Source organism: Zophobas morio, unplaced genomic scaffold (assembly GCF_036711695.1).
Source record: "Zophobas morio isolate AGI-343-1 ecotype UQ-CSIRO unplaced genomic scaffold, CSIRO_AGI_Zmor_V1 ptg000010l, whole genome shotgun sequence".
In the NCBI taxonomy this organism is placed as follows: domain Eukaryota; kingdom Metazoa; phylum Arthropoda; class Insecta; order Coleoptera; family Tenebrionidae; genus Zophobas; species Zophobas morio.
Window position 1 is genome coordinate 1682002 of NW_026972115.1, and position 22639 is coordinate 1704640.

Consider the following 22639-nt stretch of genomic DNA (forward strand, 5'->3'; position numbering starts at 1 on the left):
TGTTGAAGAAATAGAAGAATTTCTAGAAGTAGAAGTTTCTGTTTTGTAACTAGAAACATCATCTCAAGTAGACATCAAACGGCAGATCTTTAAGAAGATTCTCAAAAATTCCGAACATAGAACTGGTTGAAATTGAAGAAAGAAGAAAACTGGAGAATTTTTCTGAAACTTCTAGAATATTCTACCCATCAAGCATTTCTAGAAGTAAAAGTTCCTGTTTTGTATCTAGAAACATCATCTCAAGTAGACATCAAACGGCAGATCTTCGAGAAGATTCTCAAAAATTCCGAGCGTAAAACAGCTTAAAATTGAAGAAAGAAGAAAACTGAAGAATTTTCCTTAAACTTCTAAGAAGAGCGTTTCTAGAAAATTTTAGGTTTTAGAACTGAAAAAAATGCGAAAATTCTAGAAAATTCGATAGAAGAATATTCTCCTGGCTCTGGACAAGTTTTACAGAAAAATGAAGAAAGGAGGAAATTCTAGGCAATTCGTCGTTGGAAACTATGTAAAACAAAACCAAAAGATCCAGTTTAACTCCATAAATAGAATGCGAATTTATGATGAATTTTCGACCAAATTCCCAAAGGTCTGTTGAAGAAATAGAAGAATTTCTAGAAGTAGAAGTTTCTCTTTTGTAACTAGAAACATCATCTCAAGCAGACATCAAACGGCAGATCTTCGAAAAGATTCTCAAAAATTCCGAACTTACAACAGGTTGAAATTGAAGAAAGAAGAAAACTGGAGAATTTTCCTGAAGCTTATACAATATTCTAGTGATATCCATCGAAAAGGGTTCGGAAGAGCGTTTCCAGAAAATTTTAGGTTTTAGAACTGAAGAAAATGCGAAAATTCTAGAAAATTCCATAGAAGAATATTCTCCTGGCTCTGGACAAGTTTTACAGAAAAATGAAGAAAGGAAGAAATTCTAGGCAATTCGTCGTTAGAAACTATGTAAAACAAAACCAAACGATCCAGTTTAAATCCATAAATTGAACGCGATTTTATGATGAATTTTCGACCACATTCCCAAAAGGTCTGTTGAAGAAATAGAGGCATTTCTAGAAGTGGAAGTTTCTGTTTTGTAACTAGAAACATCATCTCAAGCAGGCATCAAACGGCAGATCTTCGAGAAGATTCTCAAAAATTCCGAACGTAAAACAGGTTGAAATTGAAGAAAGAAGAAAACTGGAGAATTTTCCTGAAACTTATAGAATATTCTTACCCATCAAGAACCGGTTCGGAAGAGCGTTTCTAGAAAATTTGACATTTTAGAACCGAAGAAAATGCGAAAATTCTAGAAAATTCCATAGAAGAATATTCTCCTGGCTCTGGACAAGTTTTACAGAAAAATGAAGACAGGAGGAAATTCTAGGCAATTCGTCGTTGGAAACTATGTAAAACAAAACCAAAAGATCCAGTTTAAATCCATAAATTGAAAACGCGATTTTATGATGAATTTTCAACCACATTCCCAAACGGTCCGTTGAAAAAAATAGAAGAATTTCTAGAAGTAGAAGTTTCTCTTTTGTAACTAGAAACATCATCTTAACTAGACATCAAACGGCAGATCTTTGAGAAAATTATCAAAAATTCCGAACGTAGAACAGGTTAAAATTGAAGAATGAAGGAAACTAGAGAATTTTCCTGAAACTTATAGAATATTCTTACCCATCAAGAACCGGTTCGGAAGAGCGTTTCTAGAAAATTTGACATTTTAGAACCGAAGAAAATGCGAAAATTCTAGAAAATTCCATAGAAGAATATTCTCCTGGCTCTGGACAAGTTTTACAGAAAAATGAAGACAGGAGGAAATTCTAGGCAATTCGTCGTTGGAAACTATGTAAAACAAAACCAAAAGATCCAGTTTAAATCCATAAATTGAAAACGCGATTTTATGATGAATTTTCAACCACATTCCCAAACGGTCCGTTGAAAAAAATAGAAGAATTTCTAGAAGTAGAAGTTTCTCTTTTGTAACTAGAAACATCATCTTAACTAGACATCAAACGGCAGATCTTTGAGAAAATTATCAAAAATTCCGAACGTAGAACAGGTTAAAATTGAAGAATGAAGGAAACTAGAGAATTTTCCTGAAACTTCTAGAATATTCTAGTGATAGCCATCAAAAAAGGTTTCAGAACAGCATTTCTAGAAAATTTTAGATTTTAGAACTGAAAAAAATGCGAAAATGCTAGAAAATTCCATAGAAGAATATTCTCCTGGCTCTGGACAAGTTTTACAGAAAAATGAAGAAAGGAGGAAATTCTAGGCAATTCGTCGTTGGAAACTATGTAAAACAAAACCAAAAGATCCAGTTTAAATCCATAAATTGAAAACGCGATTTTATGATGAATTTTCGACCAAATTCCCAAAAGGTCTGTTGAAGAAATAGAGGCATTTCTAGAAGTGGAAGTTTCTGTTTTGTAACTAGAAACATCATCTCAAGCAGGCATCAAACGGCAGATCTTCGAGAAGATTCTCAAAAATTCCGAACGTAAAACAGGTTGAAATTGAAGAAAGAAGAAAACTGGAGAATTTTCCTGAAACTTATAGAATATTCTTACCCATCAAGAACCGGTTCGGAAGAGCGTTTCTAGAAAATTTGACATTTTAGAACCGAAGAAAATGCGAAAATTCTAGAAAATTCCATAGAAGAATATTCTCCTGGCTCTGGACAAGTTTTACAGAAAAATGAAGACAGGAGGAAATTCTAGGCAATTCGTCGTTGGAAACTATGTAAAACAAAACCAAAAGATCCAGTTTAAATCCATAAATTGAAAACGCGATTTTATGATGAATTTTCAACCACATTCCCAAACGGTCCGTTGAAAAAAATAGAAGAATTTCTAGAAGTAGAAGTTTCTCTTTTGTAACTAGAAACATCATCTTAACTAGACATCAAACGGCAGATCTTTGAGAAAATTATCAAAAATTCCGAACGTAGAACAGGTTAAAATTGAAGAATGAAGGAAACTAGAGAATTTTCCTGAAACTTCTAGAATATTCTAGTGATAGCCATCAAAAAAGGTTTCAGAACAGCATTTCTAGAAAATTTTAGATTTTAGAACTGAAAAAAATGCGAAAATGCTAGAAAATTCCATAGAAGAATATTCTCCTGGCTCTGGACAAGTTTTACAGAAAAATGAAGAAAGGAGGAAATTCTAGGCAATTCGTCGTTGGAAACTATGTAAAACAAAACCAAAAGATCCAGTTTAAATCCATAAATTGAAAACGCGATTTTATGATGAATTTTCGACCAAATTCCCAAAAGGTCTGTTGAAGAAATAGAAGAATTTCTAGAAGTAGAAGTTTCTCTTTTGTAACTAGAAACATCATCTCAAGTAGATATCAAACGGCAGATCTTTGAGAAGATTCTAAAAAATTCCGAACGTAGAACTGGTTGAAATTGAAGAAAGAAGAAAACTGGAGAATTTTCCTGAAACTTCTAGAATATTCTAGTAATAGCTATCAAAAAAGGGTTCAGAAGAGCATTTCTAGAAAATTTTAGATTTTAGAACTGAAAAAAATGCGAAAATTCTAGAAAATTCCATAGAAGAATATTCTCCTGGCTCTGGACAAGTTTTACAGAAAAATGAAGAAAGGAGGAAATTCTAGGCAATTCGTTGTTGGAAACTATCTAAAACAAAACCAAAAGATCCAGTTTAAATCCATAAATTGAAAACGCGATTTTATGATGAATTTTCGACCAAATTCCCAAAAGGTCTGTTGAATAAATAGAAGAATTTCAAGAAGTAGAATTCCTCTTTTGTAACTAGAAACATCATCTCAAGCAGACATCAAACGGCAGATCCTCGAGAAGATTCTCAAAAATTCCGAACTTACAACAGGTTGAAATTGAAGAAAGAAGAAAACCAAATATTTTTTCTGAAGCTTCTAGAATATTCTAGTGATATCCATCAAAAAGAGTTCAGAAGAGCGCTTCCAGAAAATTTTAAACTTTAGATCTGGAAAAATGCGAAAATTCTAGAAGATTCCATAAACGAAATTCTCCTGGTAGTGTAGAAGAGTTTTACAAAAAGTAAGAAGAAAACTGAAGAATTTTCCTGAAGCTTCTAGAATATTCCAGTGAATTTCGATGACACCCATCAAGAAAGGATTGAGAACACCGTTTCCAGAAAATTTTCGAGAAGATTCTCAAAAATTCCGAACGTAGAACAGTTTGAAATTGCAGAAAGAAGAAAACTGGAGAATTTTCCTGAAACTTCTAGAATATTCTAGTGATATCCATCAAAAAGGGTTCAGAAGAGCGCTTCCAGAAAATTTTAAATTTTAGAAATGGAAAAATGCGAAAATTCTAGAAGATTTCATAAACGAAATTCTCCTGGTAGTGTAGAAGAGTTTTACAAAAAGTAAGAAGAAAACTGAAGAATTTTCCTGAAGCTTCTAGAATATTCCAGTGAATTTCGATGACACCCATCAAGAAAGGATTGAGAACACCGTTTCCAGAAAATTTTCGAGAAGATTCTCAAAAATTCCGAACGTAGAACAGTTTGAAATTGAAGAAAGAAGAAAACTGGAGAATTTTCCTGAAACTTCTAGAATATTCTAGTGATACCCATCAAAAAAGGGGGTTCAGAACAGCGTTTCCATAAAATTTTAGATTTTAGAACTGAAAAAAATTCGAACTTTCTAGAAAGAAGAACATTCTGTTGGCAGTATAGTGTAGAAGTTTTACAGAAAAGTGAAGAAAGAAGGAGATTCTAGGCAGTTCGTCGTTAGAAACTATATAAAACAAAACCAAAAGATCCAGTTAAAATCCATAAACAGAAAGCGATTTTACGATAAATCTTCGACCACATTCCCAAAGAGTCTGCCGAAGAAATAGAGAAGCATTTCTAGAAGTTTCTGTTGTTTTTTTTTTTTTTGTAACTAGAAACAACATCTCAAGCGGCAGATCTTCGAAAAGATTCTCGAAAATTCCGAATCTAAAACAGGTTAAAATTGAAGAAAGAAGAAAACTGAAGAAGTTTCCTGAAGCTTCTAGAACATTCTAGTAAATTTCGATGATAATCGGAGGAATTGAGAAAATTCTAGAAAATTCCATAGAAGAACATATCTATAACTAGAAACATCATCTCAAGTAGACATCAAACAGCATAGAATAGCTTGAATTTGAAGAAAGAAGAAAACTGAAGAATTTTCCTGAAGCTTCTAAAATATTCTAGTGATACCCAACAAGAAAGGGTTCAAAAGAGCGTTTCCAGAAAATTTTAGATTTTAGAATCAAGACTAGAAGATCTAGTAAATCTACATATGGAAAGAGATTTTATGAATAATTTTCGACTATATTCCCAAGCATTCTGTCGAAGAAATAGAAGCATTTCTGGGGAATGGCGTTTCCAGAAAATTTTACAGTTCAGAGCCGGAGGAATTGAAAAAATTCTGGATAATTCCATAGAAGAACATATCTTGACAGAGCAGGAAGAGTTTTACAGAAAAATAAAGAAAGTAGGGATTTCTAGGCCCTTGTTAGAAACTACGTAAATCTACACCAGAAGATCTAGTAAATCTATAAATAGGATAGGATTCTAAGAAGAAACTTCGACCACATTCCCAAATATTCTGTGTTCGAAATAGAAGCATTTCTGGAAGTTTCTACTTTGTAACTAGAAGAAGCAAAGCTGACGAGTTCCTGAATTAGTCATTTTCAAATAGACATCGGAAGATAAGTCTTCGAGAAGATCCTAAAGAATTTAGAACGTAGAATAGGTTAAAATAGGAAAAAGAAGATAACTAAAGAAGTTTCCTGAAGCTTCTAGAATATTCTAGCTAGTTTCGTTGATAACCATGAAAAAGGATTGAGAATGGCGTCACCAGAAAATTTTCGAGTTCAGAGCCAGAAGAATTGAGAAAATTCTATAGAAGAACATCATTAGGACAGCCTAGAAGAGTTTTACAAAAAAATAAAAAAAGAAGGGATTTCTAGGCCGTTGCTGGAAACAACGTAAACCAAGACCAGAAGATCTAATAAATTCGGAAATAGAATAAGATTGTAAGAAGAAACTTCGACCACATTCCCAAATATTCTGTGTTCGAAATAGAAGCATTTCTGGAAGTTTCTACTTTGTAACTAGAAGAAGCAGAGCTGACGAGTTCCTGAATTAGTCATTCTCAAATAGACATCGGAAGATAAGTCTTCGAGAAGATCCTAAAGAATTTAGAACGTAGAATAGGTTAAAATAGGAAAAAGAAGATAACTAAAGAAGTTTCCTGAAGCTTCTAGAATATTCTAGCTAGTTTCGTTGATAACCATGAAAAAGGATTGAGAATGACGTTACCAGAAAATTTTCGAGTTCAGAGCCAGAAGAATTGAGAAAATTCTATAGAAGAACATCATCAGGACTGCCTAGAAGAGTTTTACAAAAAAATAAAAAAAAGGAGGGATTTCTAGGGCGTTGCTGGAAACAACGTAAATCAAGACCAAAAGATCTAAAAAATTCGGAAATAGAATAAGATTGTAAGAAGAAACTTCGACCACATTCCCAAATATTCTGTGGAAGAAATAGAAGCATTTCTGGAAGTTTCTACTTTGTAACTAGAAGAAGCAGAACTGACGAGTTTCTGAATTAGTCATTCTCAAATGGACATAGGAAGAGAAGTCTTCGAGAAGATCCTAAAGAATTTAGAACGTAGAATAGGTTAAAATAGGAAAAAGAAGATAACTAAAGAAGTTTCCTGAAGCTTCTAGAATATTCTAGTTAGTTTCGTTGATAACCATGAAAAAGGATTGAGAATGGCGTTTCCAGAAAATTTTCGAGTTCAGAGCCGGAAGAATTGAGAAAATTCTATAGAAGAACATCAGGACAGCCTAGAAGAGTTTTACAAAAAAATTAAAAAAAGGAGGGATTTCTAGGCCGTTGCTGGAAGCAACGTAAACCAAGACCAGAAGATCCAGTAAATCCTTAAGTAGAATAGGATCTTAAGAAGAATCTGTGACCACATTTCCAACAGTCTATCGAAGAAGTAGAAGCATTTCTGAAAGTTTCTGCTTTGTAACCAGAAAAAGCAGAGCTGACGAGTTCCTGAATTAGTTAGTCATTCTTAAAGATACATCGATGGACAAGTCTTCAGGAAGATGCTAAAGAATTTCGAACCTAGAACAGGCTGAAATTGGAAAAGGAAGATAACTGAAGAAGTTTCCTGTCTTTCTTCAATTCAACCAAGTGTAGAAAAAACTACAAAACATCGAGAAGCACCAAAGAAAAAAAGGATGGACATCAAAAACAGTGTAGAAAACTGTGACTTTGACAAAATGCTTTCGAAGCGATACCTATTCTTCTAGAAGGTGTTGCAACCCTAAGAATGTTAAATTTACCGTTCTCAATCGCACTCAAAGCAGCTCTTTTTTCGTATCGTCGTCTCTCACCCCTCCCTCACCCATACTCACCAGGAACTCGTCTCTTATGAAGTACTTAGCGCGAAACACCTCAGGAGGCTCGTTTGCATCGTTCGCGACGTCCTGCGGCGGCGTATACCGCGCGAATTCAGCAAAGTACTCCTCGAGTTTGCTTTTACCTGCGAACAGAAACGCCGCCCTTTAACCCTCCGCCAACTCTTCACCCACCACCCACCTGCAAGAATTTTTTCCGCGAGCAGGTCCTGCTTATTGAGAAAAAGGATGACGGAAATGGTACGCAACCACCTGTTGTTCCATATGGACTTGAACAGGTCGAGGCTCTCGCGCAGCCTATTCTGGGTGGGATCCTCCCGCAACACCATGTTGTATGAGCTACACGCCGTGACGAATATGATCGCCGTGACGTCATTGAAACACTGGATCCATTTTCGTCTTTCGTCCCTTTGGCCACCGACGTCGAACATGCTGCGGAAAGAGGTTCTGTGAAAAGCGACCTTGACGGAAAACGGGGGCGGGGCTTACTGGAAGTTGACTTTGTCAACCTGGAAGAGCGTTTCGAATATGCCGCTGGTAAGTACACGGCAGCGCAGGATGTCCTGTTCTGTTGGAGTGTAATTGGGTTGTTTGATTACGCTCACTTGATCAAGGAAGTACTTCGCACAATCTATCAACTGGTATTCGTTACTTCTGTCGTACGTGGCCTGCAAAAACACGCTTTGAGACGACGACGACCAAAGTAAAAAGTCGTCTGGTAAGCCGTGAAATTTACTTTAGAATCAAATGTTTATACGACGTTATTGTACAATCGAACCGTTCCAAAGTCCACTTACAGCGCCGAAATTTTTTCCGACAACCTCTCAATTGCCCCACTTAACCTCACCGCCGCCGCAAACGGCATCGAGATGTCTAATATTCATTAACAATTTAGCGTATTACACTACAGCGGCTCCCTTAATGTCCCCGCATTCGCATTGGGAAGCACTAATTTCCTGAAATCCATCATCAGTCACATATTGTGAACCGTTCTGTGCATTATTAAAAGACAAATATTGACATTTTATCAATACTCGTAGCAACCAATAATTAACCGACCAAATTTTCGCTGAAACATTAACACGTGATAATTGCTTCGTCCTACCAGGACAAACAATTACAACGCGCTACGGTAAGGCGACGTCCGAGTCGCCAGAGGGCGCCCAAAATACTCTACCTGTACGCCTCTGTCTTTCCAGAGAGCCTCTGTATGTTCATAGAACTCGGGTGGGTAATCGAAGTCTGGACCAGTAGCGCAATCCTGGATCCAGTCCACTCGGGCTTGGTTTTCTGGCTTTTCGAGTTGCACGGGAGGACTTAAAGTCGACATCGCTCCCGATATTGTCTGGAAAGAAAAAAAAAAAAAAATCACAACTACTATTTCGAACTGGAAGTTAAAGGCAACCAATCGCGTTGCACCAAGTCAGCGACAAACGCGCCATCTAGCCACTCCCCCCTTAACTCCACTAGTTTCCGGCAGATGACGTCCGAGATGAAAAATGGCCTACGCCGCTGACCGCACAGTCATACGACATAGATCTCTCGTTAAAAAAAGTTCAGGTTTTTATTAAAGCGTGAGGTGAAGCTTATTTATGTCAGACTCGCTATTTTTGTAAGTATCACAACTATCTAATTATAAATGTGCGAGTCAAAATCCTCTATTGTTCGGATTTTCCGTGATTTGCACATCAATTAAAACACACAGATAACGAACTATAAATATATTTCATGCGTGTTGTAGGTAACTGAGACAGCTCTACATGTTATTACCATGTACATGAGTGCACGTGTTACTGAACGCATCTAAAAATAAATTCTGGACTGTATTTAAATATCTATTTATTACATATTTTAAAGAAATTCTGTTCGGAGGAGAGGAGGCGGGGACGTGGTGCACCATAACACACACAAAGGTAGATTGTTATTGATTTCGCACGCTCGGAATGCGTTAGAGCTGGATCCGGTTCGAAGGACCGATTTTTTGATCAGTTTTGACAAACAGGAAAATCGGGTCTCTAATGTGCGGACAATCGAACTGACTCCAGGAAAACCGCAGAACGTAGAGACAAAATTGGCACTTCCTGTTTAAGTTTATTTTTGATATGACACACGTATATGTTAGACGTGGACCGCTTCGTCCAAAAGCGGACGGTACTAATTGTGCCGCTGTTCAAAAATATTACACATACTAAAAATGAGAAATTAGTTCTGTGGTAATTTTTTTTAGTTAGTCTGTTTTCGTTTTTGGTAACTTAATTAAACTATATATCCTAGCGATAGACAGTGCGCAGTTTTTATACCTGATAATTGTCAAAGCAAAACAGTAAAGTGAATCATCACGAAATTTGAATATTCTATTTTTAAAAATGCAAAAACAAATATAACGTCCACGGGATTAAGGTAAGTTAACACGTACTTTGAGCGTTGTCAAGTGCCTGTTAAGATTTATTCTGGGCTGGAAGTGAATAAAAATTGTAAAACGGCGATAAATGCGAAAGGAACAAGATAAGACAATTACTATAAATGAGACTTCTAATTACAGAGGATATCAATGAAAACGTGTTTATAGTAAAATACATGTTTCTGTGGCATTGAAGTTACTAGTTCGGGAATCGTTGCTTACTCATTAGTGGGACTACAAGTCTAATAAAAAAACTTTCTTCTCACGTGGCACACATTTTTTTTCAACGACTGTCAATAAAATTGCGGGTGATTTTTTAATTTGTGACCCAAAATGTGTTGACAGAACGAATTCGTCCGAAAAGCAGGTCGTAACTTGACGCAGTTTTTACTCAACATATTTTACACATTTTAGATACAGGGTGTTCAAAAAATGAAGCCCAACTCAATGACACATGATTAAATTCACAACTTCAAGTTCGTGAAAAATCATTAAAAAGTTCTTTACGTCAATTTGACGTTCACTTAAAAAACGAAAATTTAGCCACTTTTTAAATAATGAAAAAAGTCCAATCGATTTCAGGCTATTATTTTTTCTCTGGCTCCATAAATGGTCCTGAACAATGCGTCATAGAGTGGTGCGCCATTTTTTAAACACCCTGTAGGAAAACTATACGTTTATCTTTAAAAATAAAAAAGTTACAGGGTCGTATCAAATAAAAGAAACAGATGGTATAGTAGTCCAAGAACTATAAGGTTATATGGCCATCATTAAATTATCCCATTGTGACGAAGTTAAATCGTTTACAATAGAAAACGTTTTATTAGGGTCGTAAATAACGTATCCACTGCAGCTCGACCGGCTGTTGTCATTTCGTTCAGGGGCGACTTTCACTAATTATCTAAATCTAAGCAAGAAATGTTTAGCAGACCACTTTTATGATGGTCATATAACCTTATAGCTCTTGGACTACTCTATATGTTATATGTATATATTTAATACTTGCTAACATGAGACTGATTTTGCAAATGATACCGTCTAAGAAAATAGGGGGCGGACGGGTGGGGCTACTACTTGCTAAGATAAAACTTATTTTTGCAAATAACATATCCTCTGAGAAAATATGGGGCGGGTGGGCAGGGCTAGTACTTGCTAAGATATGATTTATTTTGGCAAACGACGCATCCTCTAAGAAATTTAATTAATTATATTAAGAAAATTTAACTTAAACAGGAACTTAATCGCTTTCTCTCTCATTCTCCCATTTATCACTCTCTGTTTCATTCTCGCATTTATCACTCTCTCTTTCATTCACCCATTTATCACTCTTTCTCTCATTCTCCCTTTATCACTCTCTTTCATTCTCCCATTTATCACTCTTTCTCTCATTCTCCCTTTACCACTATGTCACATTCTACCATTTATCACTCTTTTTCTCATTCTCCCATTTGTCACTGTTTCTCGTTCTCCCGTTTATCACTCTCTCTCATTCTCCCGTTGATCATTCTCTCTTATTCTCCCGTTGATCACTCTCTCATTCTCCCATTTATCACTCTCTCATTCTCCCGTTTATCACTCTCTCCCTCATTCTCCCATTTATCAGTCTCTCTTTCATTCTCCCATTTATCAGTCTCTCCCCCATTCTCCCATTTATCAGTCTCTTTCATTCTCCCATTTATCACTCTCTCCCTTATTCTCTCATTTACCACTCTCTCTCATTCTACCATTTATCACCCTTTCTCTCACTCTCACATTTATCACTGCTTCTCTCATTCTCCCATTTATAACTCTCTCTCATTCTCCCATTTATCAATCTCTCTCATTCTCTCGTTTATCACTCTCTCTCTCATTCTCCTATTTATCACTCTCTCTCTCATTCTCCCATTTATCACTGTTTCTCATTCTCCTATTTATCACTCTCTCTCTGTTTCTCATTCTACCATTTATCACTCTCTCTCATTCTTCCGTTTATCACTCTCTCTCATTCTCCAGTTTATCACTCTCTCTGTCATTCTTCCATTTATCATTGTTTCTCTCATTCTCATTCTCTCGTTTATCACTCTCTCTCGTTCTCCAGTTTATCACTCTCTCTCTCATTCTCCCATTTATCACTCTATTTTTCGATTCTTAATTTTTCAGTTTTTATTATTATTATATTATTCAATATCACTTCTCTTCAGTTTTTCGATTTTACAAATTTTCGAATTATCAGCTTGCGAATTTTAGAATTTAGATTCATACTTTTTAAGCTTTTCTTTTAAATTTTCGATTTTTATTTTGCAATTTTTCGATTTTTTTTAATATGAATATTTCAATATCTTTGAACTTTTGAATTTTTTATACTCCGATTTTTAGTTTCTACATTTTTCAGTTTTTCATTTATTCTTAGAGTTTTTAATTTTCAACTTCTCTATTTTTCGATTTCTTAATTTTCAATTCTCAATTTTTCGATTTTTCAACTTCTAGATTTTTAATTTTTTAGTTTCTCTAGTTAATCACTCTCTCTGTCATTCTTCCATTTATCATTCTCTCTCATTCTCCCATTAATCACTCTTTCTCATTCTCCCGTTTATCACTCTCTCTCATTTCCCTATTTATCGCTTTCTCTCTCATTCTCTCATTTATTACTCCCTCTCATTCTCCCATTTATCGCTCTCTCTCTCTCTCTCTCTCATTCTCCCAATTATCACTGTTTCTCTCATTCTTTCTCCCATTTATCACTCTATTTTTGGATTCTTGATTTTTCAGTTTTTATTATTATTATATTATTCAATATCACTTCTCTTCAGTTTTTCGATTTTACAAATTTTCGAATTATCATCCTGCGAATTTTTAAAATTTAGATTCATACTTTTTAAGTTTTTCTTTTAAATTTTCGATTTTTATTTTGCAATTTTTCGATTTTTTTAAATATGAATATTTCAATATCTTTGAACTTTTGAATTTTTTATACTCCGATTTTTAGTTTCTACATTTTTCAATTTTTCATTTATTCTAAGAGTTTTTAATTTTCAACTTCTCTATTTTTCGATTTCTTAATTTTCAATTCTCAATTTTTCGATTTTTCAACTTCTAGATTTTTAATTTTTTAGTTTCTCTAGTTTATCACTCTCTCTGTCATTCTCCCATTTATCATTCTCCCTCATTCTCCCATTAATCACTCTTTCTCATTCTCCCGTTTATCACTCTCTCTCATTCCCCCATTTATCGCTTTCTCTCTCATTCTTTCATTTATTACTCTCCCTCATTCTCCCATTTATCGCTCTCTCTCTCTCATTTTCCCATTTATCACTCTCTCTCATTCCCTTATTTATCGCTTTCTCTCTCATTCTGCCATTTATCATTCTCTGGCATTCTCCTATTTATCACTCTCTCTCATTCCCCCATTTATCGCTTTCTCTCTCATTCTCCCATTTATCGCTTTCTCTGTCATTCTCCTACTTATCACTCTCCCTTATTCTCTCATTTATGAGTCTCTCCCATTCCCCCATTTATCGCTTTCTCTCTCATTCTTTCATTTATTACTTTCTCTCATTCTCCCATTTATCACTCTGTCTCTCATTCTCCTCTGAGAAGATACGGGGCAGGTGGGATGGGCTAGTACGTGCTAAGATAAGACTTATGAAATACCCTCTAAGAAAATGGAGGATGGGTAGTACTTGCTAAGATAAGCCCGTTCTATTTTTGGAAAATACTGACCTGACCTGTTTTTGAGTTAATTTTGGGGACTGCTTTTTTTTGAAAAATTTAAAACACGCTTGAGGTTCTAAGCATTCCTGTTTCGAAAGAATTTGAAAGTGCTTTTGAGCCTCTCAGTGTCTTTTCTTAATATAATTTAATTAAATTTCTTAGAGGATACGTAATTTGCTAAAATCACTCTTATCTTAGCAAGTACTAGCCCCACCCGCCCACCCTCTATTTTTTTAGAGAATGTCATTTGCCAAAATCAGTCTTATTTTAGTAGGAACTAGCCCCGCCCACCCACCCTCTCTTTCTTACAGTTTTATCTTAGTAGGTACTGATTACTAACTTATCAAAAATGATCAAAATTTGGAAACATTAGAGATCGTGGCACTTTAAGATCGACACAGTTGTAAAACTGCGTAAAAGCACAAAATCTGTCCACTTTCAAATTTAAGGGGTGGGCGCACTTTCAGAGGCGTCCATCATCGTTTCTCTATCATAGTTAACTTTTCTGTTTAGATTAGTGCCTAATGGATGAATTCGTCTGTGTTATTGTTTGCGATTTAAAAAACCACCCCACCTTTTGAAGTATGAATGTTACGCTACTGACTGACAGTTCGTTGTCAGATTCTGATGACTCACCATGTTGAACTTAAAATGATCCATCTCTACGAGCTTACTTATAATTTTTGAACATGTTCTTTAGTGTTTAGTTGGTTATGTTTTAATGGATTTTTCTTTTGTTGTTTTGGTTTTGTTTATGATTTATAAATGTGGTATTAAATGTTGTTTTTGGTTTATTTATTAATGAAAAATAACAGCTAAAAAAATAAAAGGTGGGAAAGTTGGAGACAAGAAATAATCTAGGGGTGTCAAATCAAGTGATCCAGGTGGGTAGATACGGTCTGTGTGAGGTTTGAGCTGTGTGAGCTGTTGAACAGTCATGTTGAAAATACCAATTTTGCACTTCTTCAAGATCAAACTTGGTCATAATGATTTGATACCTCGCAAATGTAAGTGATGAAATTTTTGAAAACATGAATTTCTGATGTACTTCGGAGAATATTTTTCTCGAGATGAAAATTCTGCTTCTGGATAGCTTTGCTTCACTCTCAAATAAAAAACTGATTTTTGTCGAAACTAAATCAAAAATCAAAAAATCACGCGGTATAAACAAAATTGTTATCGTTGCCATGTTTGTAGTGTCGGATCTTGCCAGACCGTAGTTCCAATAAAGACACAAATTTGCACCTTACTGGAAAATGATAAATTAAACACGACTTCTACAAAGGTAAACAAACTGCCTCGAAACGGAAAAATTTATCAAAAAAAAACCTGTGTTTTGTGCCGGCGCCATTTTATATTTGGCTAAACATGGCGGCGACTCAGTGCCGCCCTCTATCGCCGAGTAGAAACGATTCTTTTCAAATAAAGCGTTTCGAGTCGTCCTTTATAAACAGCAAATCGTCTTTCTGTTCCTGGGCCACATAAAACCGGAAGGATGTGAAGAAAATCAGCATGCACTCACGGCCGGAAATGTCCGACGAGACGTGTCCTGCACGTCCAACTAGGGAATTAGGATTTTCGATGGACGTCCGAAAAACTCTCAAACATTAATATCAATTTCGTTCCATCTACGGATAAAATTCGGCTGAAATCGTTTAAATTTCGATACGCCATAATGTATTTTGTGTGTTGGAACCGACTCCTATTGATTAACCTCTCCAATAAAAAACATTAGGTTAAGAGATATAAATCAATGTGATACTGCTGGTATTCGTGATTTGTTATTATAAACGCCAGTCGGGACTAAGTATGAATTACGAGCGAGCGGTTGAACTCGGAATTTAATTCTCCTTATTTATTAAGATTAGAATTAGAATAAAAAGTCGGGTGATTCGGTTAATAAAGTTAAGATAACGCAGGAAAAAAGAGGCGAGGATTAGAACGACTGTTTACACATGACAGATAAATACCTGGAATTGTGGTTAATAAATAGAAGCAATCAAAATGATATCAACTTATTTGGAGAGGCGTTCGTTTATCGAAGAAAAAGTTGGGCTTGTTTGGATGTCTCCGTGGTTAAAAATAGAACCTGCGGCTGATGCAACAATAGAATAAAATCAAAATCCCTCGGACGTAATGACCGAGCACAAAAAAAATAGATCGGACTTCCACGCCCGTAATGAACAAACGATATTTTTAAAAACAGATAATTAAAACAATTCAGTCGGAAAGTTCAGCAGTGCTCATTAAGCATCTGGAAGTTCAATTCGGTCGAAGGACGTCTGACGATGATGCGATGTATGCACCGAATGCATCTCTAAAATTTATATTGATAATTAGACGATTTTGGGCAAACGTGACGCCACAGCGGAAAAATTCACACTAAGGTCAAAGTTGACACAAGTGTGACAACCGGGGAAGTCGCAAGGGCCGACGACGCACTCAAGACCCTGCGACACGACTTCGCACTAGCCTCTTATCGCACGTTTTTCATTTTCGTGTAATTCCGTCTATCATACATTAAAACAAACCTTGTAATTTGTTATCTAGGCCTCGTTTCGTTGCATTCATTTTCACAATGGAACTCTTGCGACATTGAATTAAGTACCGCATTTTACTATGAGCACTTATAAATAGCCTCACCATTGATAAATCTATAAATTTTTGACGAAATAAATAACAGTTCGATCGTGACCCGTTTCGAACTAATTTCGACTCGCACTCTTCGGTCGGATTTTTCCCCTGAAATGCATCGCTGCCAAAAATGCATTTTACCAAAAGTGTGCCACGCTGACATTTCGCCGGAACTAGTTCTTCAGAGGCCGCTGGTTTACTACTGACATTTAGTAAAGTCGTCGCTAAGTCATTACTTTCTTATATTGGCGTGACATTTGACAGATTTCTTTTCGGCTTCACCCGGTATGGCCGACATTTGCGTATTGAGAAAATTGCGCGTCCGTATCTATGTATTTTTAAAAATAAACCTCGATCCGGCGAATTCGGTTAAAACGGACTAGTGAAAGTTGTCATGAAGTATTCAAACTGCTTGGTAATTTCCTTTTTGTTTCCTGGAGTGGCGGCCGACATGAAACTAGAATAAAAATTTCTCTTGGGCTTGGGCCGTCTTATTAATGCAAAGTTTGTCTATAGCGCAACGTGAAAAGGGGCGCTTCGATGGCTCTTCGGCGGGGAAACGCGAAACATCAAAAAAGGCCCAGCTGCAATCATAATTTTTATTTATTATTCACCTGGAAGTCCGGGATTTTTTGCTGTTATTTAAAAAACTAGTCATCCCCTCTGAAAGTTGATGACGTCATCCCAAACATTATTAAATGACGTTTCGGCTTTATTTTTATAAACCAACCGAATTAATTTTTATTTCTGTTTTAATAACGAACGATTTCGAACGACACGTTATTATTATTAGCAGGCGAGAACGCTGTAAAGATAACATCAGTTAATGTACCTTTTTTTTTGAATTGGCATTTTTAAGGCTCGCTAGTTTAATTTTTAAATTTGGAACGAGTGTTTCCTAATCGTTACAAAAATTGTAATAATAAAAAACAACGAGGTAAATAAACAATAAAAGTTAATTAGGAGGAAACTTACCAACATGAAAAATTTTATAATCTAATTAAAGAGTAACGATTTTTTTATATACTACACGGGATATTTCCATTTTATCGAGAAAACGGTTGCTAATTAATCCAAGGAGCTTAGTTTTTTCGCAATTTGTGGACAAACCCGAGGCGGAGGCGAGGGTTAGAAAACGTTAATACTATCAGTTTCGGCCAGATTTTGGAGGTGATCGTGATTTTCTTGTTAATTTTGAAATGGTTTTTGGATTTTTTGATTTTTCAATTTTTATTATTTTTTTATTCAATATTACTTCTCTTCAATTTTTCGATTTTACAAATTTCCAAATTATCAGCTTGTGAATTTTTCAATTTTTCGATTTTTCATTTCTTCAATATGTATTCGGATTTTAGATTTAATTTTTAAACTTTCGATTGTTATTTTGCAATTTTTCGATTTTTCAATTTTTCGTTTCCTCAATTTTCGATTTTTCCAATTTTAAGTTACGGATTTTTCAATTTTCCACATATTCTTAGATTTTTTAACTTTCAAGTTCTCTATTTTTAGATTTCTTGATTTTCAATTTAGCAATGTTTAAAATTCTCAATTTTTCGATTTTTCAACTTCTAGATTTTTAATTTTTTAGTTTCTCTGTTTTTTCAAATGTTTTATTTCTCAATGTTTCGATTTCAAGATTCTCAATTTTCGACTTTTCAGTTTCTCGATTAAATTTGTAATTTTTTTTCAACTTTTTGAGAAATCAAATTATTCAATTTTTCAGTCTCAATTTGACAATTTTTCGGTTATACAATTGTCCGGTTTTTCAAGTGCTCCATTTTTTTTCAATTTGTTGACTTTCCAGTGTTTCCATTTTTTAAAATGTTTGAATTTTACAATTTTTCAGTTTCTCGATTCTCGATTTTTTCTTTTTTGCTTTCTTTTTCAAAATTACTTTTCTTCAATTTTTCGAATTATCAGCTGAAGAATTTTTCAATTTTTCGATTTTTCATTTCTTCAGTACATATTTGGATTTTGGATTCAATTTTTATTTTCGATTTCTTGATTTTCAACTTTTAGATTTTTAATTTTTTAGTTTCTCTGTTTTTTCAAATGTTTTATTTCTCAATGTTTCGATTTCAAGATTCTCAATTTTCGATTTTTCAGTTTCTCGATTAAATTTGTAATTTTTTTTCAACTTTTTGAGAAATCAAATTATTCAATTTTTCAGTCTCAATTTGACAATTTTTCGGTTATACAATTGTCCGGTTTTTCAAGTGCTCCATTTTTTTTCAATTTGTTGACTTTCGAGTGTTTCCATTTTTTAAAATGTTTGAATTTTACAATTTTTCAGTTTCTCGATTCTCGATTTTTTCTTTTTTCTTTTCTTTTCTTTTTCAAAATTACTTTTCTTCAATTTTTCGAATTATCAGCTGAAGAATTTTTCAATTTTTCGATTTTTCATTTCTTCAGTACATATTTGGATTTTGGATTCAATTTTTATTTTCGATTTCTTGATTTTCAACTTTTAGATTTTTATTTTGCAATTCTTCGATTTTTTCAATTTCCGAATTTTTTATAATTTTCAAGTTACGAATTTTTCAATTTTTCAATTCTTCTAGTTTTCTTTTGATTATTAATTTTTTAACTTCTCCATTTATCGATTTTTTTATTTTCAATTTATTAATTTCTAAAGTTATCAATTTTTAGATTCTCCTTGTAATTTTTAATTTTTCACCTTTCAGATTTTTCAGTTTCTTAATTTAAAATTTTTCATTTTCTTGATTTTTAATTTTTTATTTCTATATTTTTTACATTTTTGCCTTTTGAATGTTTCGATTTTTTTGTGTTTCCATTTTTAAATGTTTCAATTTTATAATTTTTGGAATGTTCAGTTTCCCGATTTTCGATTTTTCAAATTTTCATTTTTTTTATTCATTATTATTTCTCTTCAATTTTTTGTTTTTACAATTACTTTTAGAATTTACAATTTTTCTATTATTAAATGTTTCAAAATTTCGCATTATCTGCTTTGGAATTTTTAAATTTTTCACTTCTTCAGTGTTTGGATTATAGATTCAATTTTTAAACTTTTCTTTCAATTTTTCGACTTTTTACCTTTGAGTTTTTCAATATTTCGATCTTTGAACTTGAGAATTGTTTACTATTCCGATTTTTCAATTTTTATTGCTTCAATTCTCAATTTGCCCAATTTTTAAGTTGCAGATTTTTCAATTTTTCATTTATTCTTAGATTTTTTTTTCAATTATTAATTATTCAACTCCTCTACTTTTCGGTTTCTTGATTTTCAATTTCTCGATTTTCATTTTGTAATTCTTCGATTTTTTTGCTTTGGAATTTTTCAATTTTTCGTTTCTTCAGTTTTCGATTATACAGCTTTTCGAATTTGCAAATTAAAACACTTTCAATATTTAATTCTTCGATTTTTCTTTCAATTTTTCATTTTTCAACTTCTCTATTTTTCGATTTCTTCATTTTCAATTTATTAATTTTTAAAGTTCTCAATTTTTGGATTTTTCAGTTTTTAGATTCTTCTTGCAATTTTTAATTTTTCACCTTCTTGATTTTTCTCGGTTTCTTAGTTTAAAATTTTTCAATTACCCGATTTTTAATTTTTCATTTCTGTATTTTTAAACATTTTCGCCTTTTAAATGTTTCGATTTTGTAGCATTTTCGTGTGTTGTTTCAATTTTATAATTTTTGGATTATTTATTTTCTTGGTTTTCGATTTTCCAAATTTTAATATTTTTTTTATCTATATTCATTATTACTTTTCCCCAATTTTTTGTTTTACAATTATTTTTCAATTTTACAATTTTTTCTATTATTGAATGCTTCAATTTTTTGAGTTTTTAAATATTTTTATTTAATCTTTCGATTTTTCAATTTTTCGCATTATTAGCTTGTGAATTTTTCTATTTTTCATTTCTTTGGTATTTGAATTTTGGATTCAAGTTTTAAACTTTTCTTTCAATTTTTCGATTTTTTTACCTTTGAATTTTTCAATATTTCGATCTTTGTACTATTTAATTTAATATTCCGATTTTTCATTTATTCTTAGATTTTTTCAATTTTTAATTTTTCAGCTCCTCTATTTTTCCTATTTTTCGGTTCCTTGATTTTTATTTTGGAATTCTTCGATTTTTTTACTTTTGAATTTTTCAATGTCTCGATCTTTGAACTTTTGAATTTTTAATATTCCGATTTTTTAATTTCCGAATTTTTAAAATTTTCGTTTCCCAAGACTCCGATTTTTCATTTTTTCGAATTTTCAAGTTACGAATTTTTCAATTTTCCAATTCCTGAATTTTTCTTTGAATTTTTAATTTTTCAACTTCAGTTTATTACTCCTAATTTTTAAAGTTCTCAATTTTTAGATTCTTCTTGCAAATTTTTAATTTTTCACCTTTTTGATTTTTCGGTTTCTTAATTTAAAATTTTTCGATTTCCCGATTTTTAATTTTTCAGATTTTTATTTTTATGCATTTTCGCCTTTAGAAAGTTTCGATTTTTTAATGTTTCAATTTTATAATTTCTGGATTATTCATTTTCTTGATTTTCAATTTTCCAAATTTGCTGTGTTTTTTTAATCATTTGATTTTAATCAATTTTTTTGTTTTTACAATTACTTTTCAATTTTACGATTTTTCTATTACTGAATGCTCCAATTTTTAGATTTTTTTTTTCATTTTCATTTAGTTTTTCGATTTTACAATATTTCGAACTTTCAATTTTATCAGCTTGTAAAACTTTCAACTTTTCGGTTTTTCGTTTCTTCAGTATTTGGATTTTAGACTTAATTTTAAAATTTTCTTTCAATTGTTCGATTATTTTGCAATTTTTCGATGTTTTCCTTTTCAATTTTTCAATATCTTGATCTTTGAACCTTTGAATTTTTTAATTCTCCGATTTTACAATTTTTCGTTTCTTCAATTTTCGATTTTTGGAATTTTTAAGTTATGGATTTTTCGATTTTGCAACTCCTATATTTTTAATTTTTCAATTTCAAATCTTTTATTTCTCAGTGTTTAGATTTTTTGATTTTCGAATTTTCAATGTTATTCAATATTCCTTCTCTTCAATTTTTCGATTACTCAATATTGAGTTTTTTTGATTTTTTTTAATATTATTTCGATTTTACAATGTTTCGATTTTTCATTTTTCAAAATTTCAATTTTCGAAATATCAGCGAATTTCGCAAGTGTTTGTTTTTTTCATTCCCTCAGTATTCAGATTTTAGACTGAATTTCTAAATTTTTCATTTAGTTTTTAATTTTTCAATTTTGAGATTTTTAATTTTTCATTTCTGAGATTTTGAAACATTTTCGACTTTTGAATATTTCAATTTTTTAATGTTTCCATTTTTTAATGTTTCAATTTTATAATTTTTGGATTATTCACTTTCTTAAATTTTCGATTTTCCCATTTTCCATTTTTTTTTTATTCGTTATTACGTTTCTTCAATTTTTCGATTATTTAATGCATAAATTTTTCGATTTTTTTTATATTTTAATTTAGTTTTTCGATTTTTCAATGTTTCGATTTTTTAATTTTTCGGTTTTTCATTTCTTCAGTGTTGGGATTTTAGATTCAATTTTTAAATTTTTCTTTCAATTTTGCGATTATTTTGCAATTTTTCGATTTCTTGATTTGTCCATGTTTAAAACTGTCAATTTTTCGATTTTTCAACTTCTAGATTTTTAATTTTTCAGTTCCTCCATTTTTTCATTCCTTCTTCATATTCCTCATGTTACTCATGTTTCGATTTTTAAATATTTCCAAAGTTGAATGTTTGAATTTTACAATTTTTCGATTTCTTGATTTTCGATTAGTCAGTGTTTGAATTTTTTGATTATTTCATATTTTTCCAATTTTACAATGTTTCGATTTTTCATTTTTTAACTTTTGGATTTTTCAATTTTCGAAATATCAGCTTGTGAATTTCTCAAGTTTTCGGTTTCTTAATTTAAAATTTTTCAATTTCAAGATTTTTGATTTTTCATTTCTCTATTTTTAAACATTTTCGCGTTTTGAATGGTTCGATTTTTTAGTTTTTCCATTGAAACATTAATCTTTGTAGTCAGTTTCTTGATTTTTTCGAAAATTTTCCAGTTTTTTTAATTTTCTCAACTTTTCGACTATTCAATGCATCAATTTTTCGATTTTTCAATTTTTCATTTCTTCCCTATTTGGACTCTCGGTTCACTTTCTAAACTTTTCTTCCAATCTTTCGATTTTTATTTTGCTGTTTTTCGATTTTTTTACCTTTGAATTTTTCAATATCTCGATCTTTGAACCCTTACATTTTTTTTATACTCCGTTTTTTCAATTTCTAAATTTTTCGATTTCTTGACTTTCAATTTTCGGTGTTTAAATCTGTCAATTTTTCGATTTTTCAACTTCTAGATTTTTAATTTTTCAGTTCCCGTAGTTTTTCAATTTTTTTATTTCTCAATGTTTCGATTTTTCAATATTTCCAAAGTTGAATGTTTGAATTTTACAAATTTTCGATTTCTAGATTTCGATTTTTCGATTATTCAATT

General features: G+C 32.5%; 1 protein-coding gene across 1 annotated transcript in view; it reads right to left on the bottom strand.

The window, feature by feature from the left end:
• Nucleotides 1-22639, bottom strand: part of LOC135126096 (guanine nucleotide-binding protein G(s) subunit alpha) — a 39060-nt gene that overhangs the window by 3675 nt on the left and 12746 nt on the right. The window contains exons 2-5 of the mRNA XM_064051906.1: nt 8589-8756; nt 7901-8079; nt 7593-7843; nt 7409-7536 (exon numbers count right to left, since the gene is read on the bottom strand). Coding sequence (XP_063907976.1) covers nt 7409-7536; nt 7593-7843; nt 7901-8079; nt 8589-8756 — 726 coding nt within the window. The remainder of the gene's footprint in view (nt 1-7408; nt 7537-7592; nt 7844-7900; nt 8080-8588; nt 8757-22639) is intronic.